Below are 9,986 nucleotides of genomic sequence, written 5' to 3' on the forward strand. Positions count from 1 at the left end.
GTTTTTTCTTTTTCTAATTGTTTGTTGGCACTGATTATACGTGGATGCTGCACATTTTGTGGTGTCTTTTGAGAAAATAGCCCAAATAAAGCGTTTTTGTGACTAATTCGAGGCTGAAACTATCTATTTAGATGACGATGCCAAAACTGCCAAAAATAAAAATCGAAAAATGCCAAAAATAAGTTATTTTTGGCATATGCCAAAAATAACACGGCCTGGACATGATCGACAATTTGTATTTCTTCTCGGGTAGTATTACTTTCGTCCGTGGCTGTCATTTATACCGAGCTGCCCACCAATTTCAATGATTCTCTTCGCTGTTCCAGTCATTTTGGTAAGTAGATGTGTCAATATTGAAGGCTGGAGACTGCCGAGTTCAGTGCTTCAACCACTCCCGTATACATATTAATGTCAAATGAACATATTGCATTTCCTAGTGAAATTCACATCCTGCGTATCAAGTTCGCGTAATGTGGGACCTTCCGGTTTTTTGATCGGTAGGTCGTGGGTTCCATCCCTGGCCGAGTCAGATCAAAGACATCGTTATGTCTAGAGCCCGACCGATTATCGGCTCGCCGATAATATCGACTCGATATCACACTTGGAAAGAAACATCGGTATCGGCCAATGGAGGTAAAAAAATATCGGTCATTTTCGTGACGTCATAACATGGTGACAAGAAGGAAGAGAAGACGCGAGTTCTTCAATGCTTTTCGGTAAATTATAAAAATATATGCCCAAGATACATATAGTGCATACAGGCCACATACAGGCCAGTAGACGTGCCTACGTGAAAAATATACTTTCACCGCTATGCCCCACTGACTTTATGGGAATCCCCCTGCACCCTGCAGTGATCGATCACCGATGACAGTAGCTGGCTGGATAGTTATCTGCAGAAGCTTTCAATTGATTAGAGTATGAGTACTTCATCCATGCTGGACTGACCCTCGTGATCATAAAGAAAAGCGTCGCGTCGAAACATTTTCTGTAGATAGTGCTGGTGGTGTCTGTGTAAGAAGCTGACAAGCCAAGGCTTGGTACCAACAGTGCGAAATATACCAGTAATGTATGAAGTCATCTGACTGAGGCCAGAGGGGCCAACGTGATAGGAAATATGCAAGCATAGAGGGCAAGAAAATCAAGCAAATGTGGAGTAAAGCCAACAATTTATACAAGGATATTTTTGATTCCATGATGACATGGACCAATTCTAACAAAAGAGCGTAAAATATTGATCAATTGATTGTTGAAATACTTTTCATGGTCAAGACCCAAGGGGATGGGTGGAGCGGTAGCAAACGTGAAAAATTTGAGCTGTTTTGCACATTGTCTTCAGCTAGTTGTTAAAGATGTGAAGAAGGCTCCATGTTCACTGCCAGAAGAATATCAATATTTGATGGAACCATTGAAGGAAAGATCCCTTGCAAGGGAGCGGTGGAACCGAAATGAAGAAATATATCCAATTCTTGCTGTGCCACCAACTATGGTACCATGTTAAAGACTGCTCAATGTGTTTAGTACTATATACATCATTTATGGAGACCACAGAAGTTCACTCCTTGAAGAGAGGGCCGAGAAATTGTGCTTCGTGAACTGTAAACTGCAACTGCTAGACTGATACTATTGATATATTTTCATAGCCACCAGATCATTTATTTCATGTTCAAGCATAGCAATGGCTGTATAGTTGTTGAAATAAATACTCTGAGGTGTTAAATATGGGCCTTGAGCTAGACATGATGTGCGATCGAAAACGCAGTTCGAACTTACTCCAGACATGCCTCAGACATGATGTCTTACTGTCAACGCATTTCGAACACACCCGTAACATGATGTTCGATTGACAACGCAGTCCGAACCTATCTCCAGACATGCCTCAGACATAATGTCCGAGTGTCAATACAGGCCCGACACACCCCAGACATGCCCTAGACATGACCCAGACAAGATGCTCAAATGCAAAATCGCAGTCCAAACACATCCCAAACATGATGTTCGATAGACAACGCAGTCCGAACCTGTTTCAGACATGCATCAGCCATAATGTCCGAGTGTCAACGAAGCTCGAACACCGACCCCCCCCTCCCCCGTCGACATGCGCAGACATGTCCCAGACATGATGTTCGAGTGTCCACCGCGCTACAAATATCCCCTGACATGATGCGTGATTAACAACGTGGTCCGAACCTATCTCCAGACAAGCCACAGACATGATATCCGAGTGTCAATACAGGCCGAACACACCCCAGACATGCCCCAAATGTGTCCCAGACATGATGCTCGAGTGTCATAACGCAGTCCGAACACATCCCTACCATGATGTTCGATAGACAACGCAGTCCGAACTTACTCCAGTCACGCCTCAGACATGATGTCCGAGTGTTAACGCAGTTCGAACACACCCCTGACAAGCCCCTAAGATATGTGAGTTGAAACGTTGTTCAATTAAATAGTATATTCATATTGAAATGAACCCGAATATTTTCGGCTGACACTCGTCAGGGGTAATCGTCAGCAACTAGTAGAGAATTGGAAAGAACATTGTATATCAACAATCGTATCACAAAATATGACGTCACCAGCATGAATTTCGAATCAGAGAGCGTTCAATGTACTATTTTTAGGTGATACACGAACTCCTTTTGTTGACAGAGTTTTGGTTGGTGTATTTTGATAAAAGTTGATTCCAAGGCACACAAATGGAATTGTGAACGGCCTCGACCTACGATTCGAAATCGGTCGTCTCGATAATTATTCGCACAAATCGGATTATCCAACAGATGTTTGCCGATGGCAGAATTAATGGCCTTTGATCGATCAGCATCAATCTTAAGTGGATGAGTTAAAGGGGCACTGCACTCAAAAAATGATGTGGTCTCAAATTGAAGGGCAGATCGAAAAAAATTTTTTGGCCGCAGCCGTTTTCTTCAGAACGCCACCGTAATGGAGCTGCAATTTATTGAAATTTCCAGAGTTGCATCCGGCTGCAGCTGTCGCGGCTCCGGGTAATTTCTTAACCCGTTACATGGCACAATGACTTTATCGCCGCACTTGCTCGACGCGATTACGCAGACGAACTTTAGATAGTTTTCAGTCGATGTTATGAAGGACTCATGTCTTGCACACCAAGGCGGCGCTCAACGTACGGTTTTAGGTCAGGAGGATTTGTGTCTGGAGCTTGTCATGACTCTATAGTATTTGCCGGTTGAATGATACTGAGATGCCGTTACAGTTGTAAATTGATGCAGATACAGCTGTCATTTTCAAGATGTATTAATGACTGCACAGTGCACAACCTTTTGGAGTAGTGGTCTTGCGGAAGAGACAGACACAGGATATTTTGCATCATTTATCCATGGCATAGCAACCATCTTGATACGGTCTAGTTTACTTGTTCAAGACACAGATGTATAGATAATCAACACGAAAATATCATTATTTCATTCTCATCAAAGTTCCAATATTGTTGTGGAAATTTTTATCGTAACATTGCTGTTCTCAGTTTCACATACGAATCTTCTGTCTCCATCAGTTCATTCATGCAATTCCTTTGACACGTAGTTAACATAAAATTGGTTAAAAATTATTTATGGTCTGGAAGAAGATTTTGTTGATGAATCAACTTCTGATGAAGATACAGATGTAGAAGATTTCGATGATATCACGATATTTGGTGAGAGCCTGCCGTATCAATTCGAGCCACAATATTCAGAGGAGGAATTCGCCCGTCTTGTTGCAACTCTAGAAGCACAAACTCATGTCTCTGTAAGTATTGTACCTGTGTTTCTTGAATGCAATTTATCAATCTCATTGTATTGGTCAAAGGAATCGTCAGAAAACCAGAGTCAACTTCGGACACTTGAACAATGAATGGTGCAGTTGCTTGAACTGTGCATCCATGACAAACCAGAACGAGCGCGTCTGCTGCAGGGAAATACAACTAATAATGGAGCTTCTGGGGAATGGAGGGTCGACTTGCATGACAGAACATGACGATTTTCTCCTACATATACATCCCTCCATTCTTGAAACGTTTTTCAAAGTGAACAGAAAAAATTGGAATAATAACAATCAACCACATGGTCCTGGCAGAAGGCTTTCTAACAAGTGGGTCCTAGAACATTTTGTGTTGTTTATTATTGGACCTATATGTATGCGACAGGGTCTTGGGACTTGTCATGGTTCCTGGATATAAACGGCAATTTCCTGCATTCTTTACCTTTTCTCGCATGCTTTTATATAAATGCCTACACTTTATAAATTGGGAGCATTATATCTCCGTCATATATATGCTGCTATTACTTATCAGCACTTTTTTTATTGCTGCAATATACTTTGATATTTTCCAATTGCAGACAATATCGCTTGGTGTCTTATCGACACACACTAGAATGGATTATTGATGGTGACGTTTTGGGTAGCAAAAACAGGATGCCCTTGCCAGCCTGCATCGTGACTGCTATAAGGAAAAAGTACCCTAGTAATGATGGACTGTATGTCGCTGTCAAATGGCCGATAGAAAACGAACTGTGATTGATAATACTGCGGCTATGCTATATAAGTCGAAATCAGTTCTGTTACTGTATGACTAGACAGTGAACTGGAACTGTTTGCATTGTATATTCCACGAATGGCTGCTGTGCCTGATACATCACTACTTTCTTTGCTTGCTCGTTATTTATTAAAATAAATAATAAAAAGAAACATCCGAGGACTATATAGCCGACTATATTACAACGGGGCAGTCAGGCAGTGTGGAAGAATGAAATTGAGCTAGTAAGCTACGCAGCACTGCACCACATGCCATTCAACTCGAAGATAGGGATGTATTGTAAGTTCAACTCGAAGATAGGGATGTATTGTAAGTAAGTCACGTTCTAGAACGACGTTTTGAAAGTAATTCCTCTTTAGAGGGGGCTGGTTCTGGTGCAATGCTGACTGGATGCACACTTCTTGAAATGTTACTGGGAAAGTTGATGCCAGTGCGATTCTCAGTAGTTCGCCTCAAAAGCTCTCTCGCATAGTGGTTTGTCTTCTTTTCATACATGTTCTTCAAGATCCACTCTTTTGCTGACCGAGAGTAACTTTTTTTGTATCGTGGAGCACCTGCTTAAACAAATATAGAGTAAGTAACTAAGTACCTTGACTTGCAAACATTTCATCTGCACTGCAAACCTGCTCGTGTCACCGCCTGAAATCTACCAACATTCTCATTGTGGTCCAGGACAGCCAATTTGGTTCGTGCAAGCATTGTGTAACGGCCCGGTCTTCGGATTGGTAATGCTTTATTACGGAGCTTCACATGCAAACTGCAACGTATCGACACCACAACATAATACGGCCAAGCCGGCGGTCACACGACCGACCAGCACGACGGCCAGACCAGAAAGAGAGAATATAATGATTACAAGAAACCACGTGCACAGTTCATGACCACAGATACAATAACAACAAGGTTAACAGCAGCACTTGGGCTGCTACATCACCTTCCCCTAAATCAGTGAGACGCTACCAAAGCGCTCTCAAACACGTAAAAATTATAATGAATATGCAGCACATTAATCATAAACAAGAACAAAGCGCACGGATGAATGCACGAGATGTCAATGATACCATAAACTCATGGAACCTGGATTCTGCCAGAAACAACCAGACACATCACAATAATCAGCGAAAAGTTACATAACCCAATCTAGGACTTCTTCCTCTACCAACAGTCAACTCAATACACACACTAGGCCGCCAATCCCATCCATACAGGGACAGCAACACCCAATACCCAGTCAATCCCATCCTGACAGGGATACCCTACCGTAAACACAATACCAGTCAATCCCATCCTTACAGGGATAACCGCAACACACTCAAACACACAAAACACTGCTGATATCCGTCCTAAGAGCCCCATGTCTTTCACTGGTCACTGCAAGCATCACGTCCACCGACATAGCCCATCTCATCTGCATCAGCGTCACCAACTTCATCACGTACGTTCGAAACTTGTCTCCGCACACTACCGGTATTCTTCAAACGATCGCCGATTTCTCTTCCGATCAACTGCAGCTCCATAACGTCCGCAGCATTCCAACCCAAGTCCTGGCGTGCTCGCCACTGTAACGGCCCGGTCTTCGGATTGGTAATGCTTTATTACGGAGCTTCACATGCAAACTGCAACGTATCGACACCACAACATAATACGGCCAAGCCGGCGGTCACACGACCGACCAGCACGACGGCCAGACCAGAAAGAGAGAATATAATGATTACAAGAAACCACGTGCACAGTTCATGACCACAGATACAATAACAACAAGGTTAACAGCAGCACTTGGGCTGCTACAATTGTGTCATAAGTAAAATGAAGACGTTTAGGTGCAAATTTCAATATGACGTTGTGATAAACTTCCAATGATCCTAAAAAAGGAAGGTGTGAATTGTAATGATCTGACTATGCTCCGATAACTGGTGTGCAGATGTGATGAGTCATAAAAATTACCAGTATGTTTGAACAGAGTCATCTGCTCCAAATCCCGGATCAAACTTTTGTTTTCTATCAAAGATTTCAATGCTTTGAAACTAGGAGATCCACATTGCAACCATATAGTTCTTAGGCACTGATCCCCAGTCAAAGTGCCATGGCTGCAGGAATATGTCTCCCCGTCAACTGTCCACTCATGTTCGCCGGTGATGTGATGCAGAAGAGATAACCATCTTCTTTTTAGCACCTGCAATTGCATATTGTTATATAAAAAGTTCCTAATATGTGATGTCAGACATAGTTGATATGTAGACTTACACTGCTATCTTGACCACAATACTGACAGCACCACCACAAGTGATTAGTGATGCTTCTTGTCCATAGTAGCAAGTCTTCCATACCTTTCTTCTTACCCAGAGACACCAACTTTTTTTTCAGTCCTGAGAAATGGTTAGTAAGAAGATTCAAATAATAACAATATTCAGTTACCTTTGCAGACATGCCACACATCAAACTGGTGATTGATTGATGGATATTTATCCTTCAACAATTTCCTGATGCTTGGTGCCCGGTCAGTCACTACGGTTTCAATCGACAAACCTTGAGCAAGTAATGCATCCAAGGCACGCTCCATACCAACTTTTTCCATTGCAACACTGCTGGAGCACTCTGTGTTTTGAACCAATTGGACGTGGACAATCTTCTCAGTCTTCTCCTTCATAAATGAATAAACCATATATTTTGCAGAAAACCCAGGTGAGTCCGATCGCCCATCACCCATCAGTGTAATTGGTTTACATTGACCCTTCATCTCCCGTAAGACATCCTCCATATGTTCCTCATAGTAGGTCGCAATAGTTGGCAAAATATATTGCGATTGTATATCATAAAAACGACGTTCCGAAATGTAGTTAGTGTCCATTATTTTGAAAAAATCTGCAATATCAGTGTACGTGGCTCCCGAATAGATCGTCGCGACAACAGTCGCAAGGTTCATTGCAGACATCTTTCTAATTTCTGGTGAAGAATTCCAGATCCTGGTTTCAGAGCAGTTGTGGCATACAATTGCCATGGACATATGAGAACCCTTATACGTCGTCTTAATTTCAGTCTTTGAACAGCATAGCTGAAAAAGGTGTACATAAAGAAGATGCACATGGCACAAAGTGCTGCAACATGACTTACTTCACACTTGCTAAATGCGTATCGAAGTAAATGTTGAAATACCAGAATTGTCCTACTTTCATCAATTTGTTGACTGTTTGTCGCATCCTCACTACACAGGCTTGTTTCAACATTTGAAAGAGGCTCGATAGTGCTGAGTGACGACGTAATGCTGAAGTCCTTGGTAACAAAATGATGGGTTGTTAGATGTACTGTGATTAGAAAAGTAGCAGGGCTATCTCACGTCACAATCACCTTTCCTACGTTTAGCAACGGGGCTTTCAAACGGATCAGGAAGAGTTCTCCTTGGTTCTTTCAACTTTATTGGAGTCTACCGAGAAATAAGTTATGGAACACATTAGCGTGACTTTGTAGAAAGTTGGTATACCCGTCACCACCTTGAACACAGGCGATTTTGTATTGCCGGATGGACGGCAAACTGGTGCCGTGAAGTCGGAGTCTGATGACTGAATAGAAATATGTTGAAGATATTAATACGCACAGTATGATATGGGATATCTACTTACATGACTCGATTCAGTAGCTGCACCAGCAAGAAGTTCGCGTGAGGTTCTTCTCACCACAATCTACAATATTTGTCAAATAATAACCATCAAGTGGACAAATTGGGGTCACTGTGCAAGTGCACCAACCGCAATCTTAGACGAAGCCTTTTTTCATGCAATTCCAATGACTACACAATAAAGACGATGCACACATATTCATGCAAGTATACCTTCTTAAATCAATTAACTCAAGTGTACTTACTTGTATCTTCTGCGTGGAAGGTCTTTTATTGATGGCTGTACTAGATTTCGATTCAATAAAATCTGAATCCGATGACTGAATAAAAACGTTGCAAATCCCTATGGAATCATTGTCATGTGAAATTGAAAACAAGGACTTACATTGCAAGATTCTGGAGTTTTAGTGACTGGAGATTCTTCAATTGCTGTTGTTTTCGCAACCGTCTGTCAAGATAAAAGTTATACAATGCATATAGGGAACTTTAAATATAGTTACCCACCAATGCCTTAGACTTGGTGGGCTTCCCACCAATCAATTTCGAACATGTTGAGCCCATAAAATCCGAGTCAGATGACTAAACAGAGAGGACCAAAAGTCAATCCAACACGTCTTAGGGAAAAGCAAATGCAGCCATACTTGACAAGATTCCTCCAAAGATTGATCTTCCTTCAAAACTATAGTCAATTTGTGATCTGTTACGTTCTTGGTTTTATAGAACTTCTTTGTAAGATCCAACGAAGGTACAGCTTCTGTCAATAAATACAAAGGAACATTTTATAAATATACACAAGAGTTTGCTAGAGATGATTGCCACCAACCCTTTTTAAGTCGTCGACGCTTGCTAGTTCCTTTACGATGACCAATAAAATCGCTTTTCTTGAAATGCTTACTGCATACAAAAATATTTTTCTGCTGTATCTTGGTCGACGAGATTCCTATGGCACTAAACCACTGTCGTCTTAGTGCAATTTCAGAAGGAATTTTATGAAGAGTATGCGATTCGTCATTCCTTTTGACATCACACGATGTAACGGCACAACTTCTCCATGTCATTGCAGCTTGCTATAATGTCGATGTATATTCTATATACTATTACGAAGACTCTGAGTAGAGCAAGACAATACCGTTGACAAGTGCTTTTCAACCTTTTTGGGCTCCATTCAAAAACAATTTAATTCGCACCAGCCAGCTGGAATTTATTACACAAAAAGAAAATGAAAAGCTTATCACTTTTTGTATTTGTAGACCTTCCTGTAGGTACAGAGCGTCATTATTTCACATTTAGTGTATCGTATTGCTGATTAATCAGATACTAAAATCACTGCAGTAGAAAAATCACAGATATCGCACTTCCGCTGTTCTCAAGGTCTTGGTACTTTTTCTGCGGGTATCGTGCACTTATTTCTTTCGAAGCTTAAAGGGCGAACCCATGAACAATATTCACTCGCAACAATATCACTTTTCCACTAAATCGACGTATTATGTCAACGTTCTATGAATGTGTGCCGAAATTCCAATACTTTGCATTCAAATCAACACTGGCATCGCACACTATTTCCTACAAGGTAGGGTTATCATTAGGGCCATTTAAAGTCATTAAAGTCATATTTTTTTCTATGCATCAGTAAGTCGTGAAATCAATTTTAACGCAAAAACCACATCCATATGGGGTATATTAAGAAAGTTATAAAGTCATATTTTCCTGGTTAGGTCATATTTGAGGTCTAAAGTCATATTGTTGTATACTTTAAATAAAAAGTGCCAATTGAAGCAAATACGCACTAAGAAAGTAAGGCAATTTCTGATTGAACGA

General features: G+C 41.2%; 3 protein-coding genes and 1 long non-coding RNA gene across 6 annotated transcripts; 1 reads left to right on the plus strand and 3 right to left on the minus strand.

Annotated features, from left to right (window-relative positions):
• The first annotated feature begins 2,447 nt into the window (after positions 1–2,447).
• On the plus strand, positions 2,448–4,647 carry LOC145436838 (uncharacterized). Its single transcript, XM_080314051.1, has 3 exons — positions 2,448–3,768; positions 3,829–4,110; positions 4,359–4,647. Exons 1-3 carry the CDS (start codon positions 3,761–3,763, stop codon positions 4,534–4,536), a joined length of 468 nt encoding a protein of 155 aa, XP_080170177.1. The 5' UTR covers positions 2,448–3,760; the 3' UTR covers positions 4,537–4,647.
• A 203-nt stretch (positions 4,648–4,850) lies between these two features.
• Positions 4,851–5,259, minus strand: LOC145436839 (uncharacterized). The gene is made up of 2 exons (XR_013914434.1): positions 5,179–5,259; positions 4,851–5,109 (listed from the first exon to the last, which is right to left on the minus strand). It is a non-coding gene; the product is annotated as an uncharacterized LOC145436839 (long non-coding RNA).
• A 657-nt stretch (positions 5,260–5,916) lies between these two features.
• Positions 5,917–7,487, minus strand: LOC145437971 (uncharacterized). Its single transcript, XM_080315340.1, has 5 exons — positions 6,971–7,487; positions 6,800–6,921; positions 6,500–6,728; positions 6,332–6,417; positions 5,917–6,129 (listed from the first exon to the last, which is right to left on the minus strand). Exons 1-5 carry the CDS (start codon positions 7,485–7,487, stop codon positions 5,917–5,919), a joined length of 1,167 nt encoding a protein of 388 aa, XP_080171466.1.
• Positions 7,488–7,586: 99 nt separating this feature from the next.
• LOC145436840 (uncharacterized) lies at positions 7,587–9,749 on the minus strand. Of its 3 annotated transcripts, XM_080314053.1 has the most exons (8): positions 8,992–9,749; positions 8,810–8,922; positions 8,673–8,747; positions 8,554–8,616; positions 8,173–8,488; positions 8,044–8,112; positions 7,890–7,976; positions 7,588–7,825 (listed from the first exon to the last, which is right to left on the minus strand). In XM_080314053.1, the coding sequence occupies exons 1-5, from the start codon at positions 9,224–9,226 to the stop codon at positions 8,306–8,308; spliced, it is 669 nt and encodes a 222-aa protein (XP_080170179.1). In that variant the 5' UTR covers positions 9,227–9,749; the 3' UTR covers positions 7,588–7,825; positions 7,890–7,976; positions 8,044–8,112; positions 8,173–8,305. The 3 variants fall into 3 exon arrangements, with proteins under 3 accessions (XP_080170180.1, XP_080170179.1, XP_080170178.1); XM_080314052.1 differs by having other exon boundaries at positions 7,589–7,825; positions 8,044–8,488; XM_080314054.1 differs by lacking the exon at positions 8,673–8,747 and having other exon boundaries at positions 7,587–7,825; positions 8,044–8,488.
• Positions 9,750–9,986: the final 237 nt, after the last annotated feature.

Source organism: Botryllus schlosseri, chromosome 4 (genome assembly GCF_051294905.1).
Source record: "Botryllus schlosseri isolate E-star chromosome 4, Bs_hap1, whole genome shotgun sequence".
NCBI lineage: Eukaryota > Metazoa > Chordata > Ascidiacea > Stolidobranchia > Styelidae > Botryllus > Botryllus schlosseri.

Bases quoted from the DNA above. Each gene is read 5' to 3' on its own strand.
- LOC145436838 (XM_080314051.1), top strand. The intron at 4,111-4,358 runs GTGGGTCCTAGA...TTCCAATTGCAG, and splicing joins GGCAGAAGGCTTTCTAACAA to ACAATATCGCTTGGTGTCTT.
- LOC145437971 (XM_080315340.1), bottom strand. From the start codon at position 7,487: ATGTCTGCAATGAACCTTGCGACTGTTGTCGCGACGATCTATTCGGGA. The intron at 6,922-6,970 runs GTAACTGAATAT...ACCATTTCTCAG, and splicing joins TGTGTGGCATGTCTGCAAAG to GACTGAAAAAAAAGTTGGTG. The intron at 6,729-6,799 runs GTAAGTCTACAT...ATGCAATTGCAG, and splicing joins ATTGTGGTCAAGATAGCAGT to GTGCTAAAAAGAAGATGGTT.
- LOC145436840 (XM_080314053.1), bottom strand. From the start codon at position 9,226: ATGACATGGAGAAGTTGTGCCGTTACATCGTGTGATGTCAAAAGGAAT. The intron at 8,748-8,809 runs GTATGGCTGCAT...CTCTCTGTTTAG, and splicing joins CTTTGGAGGAATCTTGTCAA to TCATCTGACTCGGATTTTAT. The intron at 8,617-8,672 runs GTGGGTAACTAT...TTATCTTGACAG, and splicing joins CCACCAAGTCTAAGGCATTG to ACGGTTGCGAAAACAACAGC.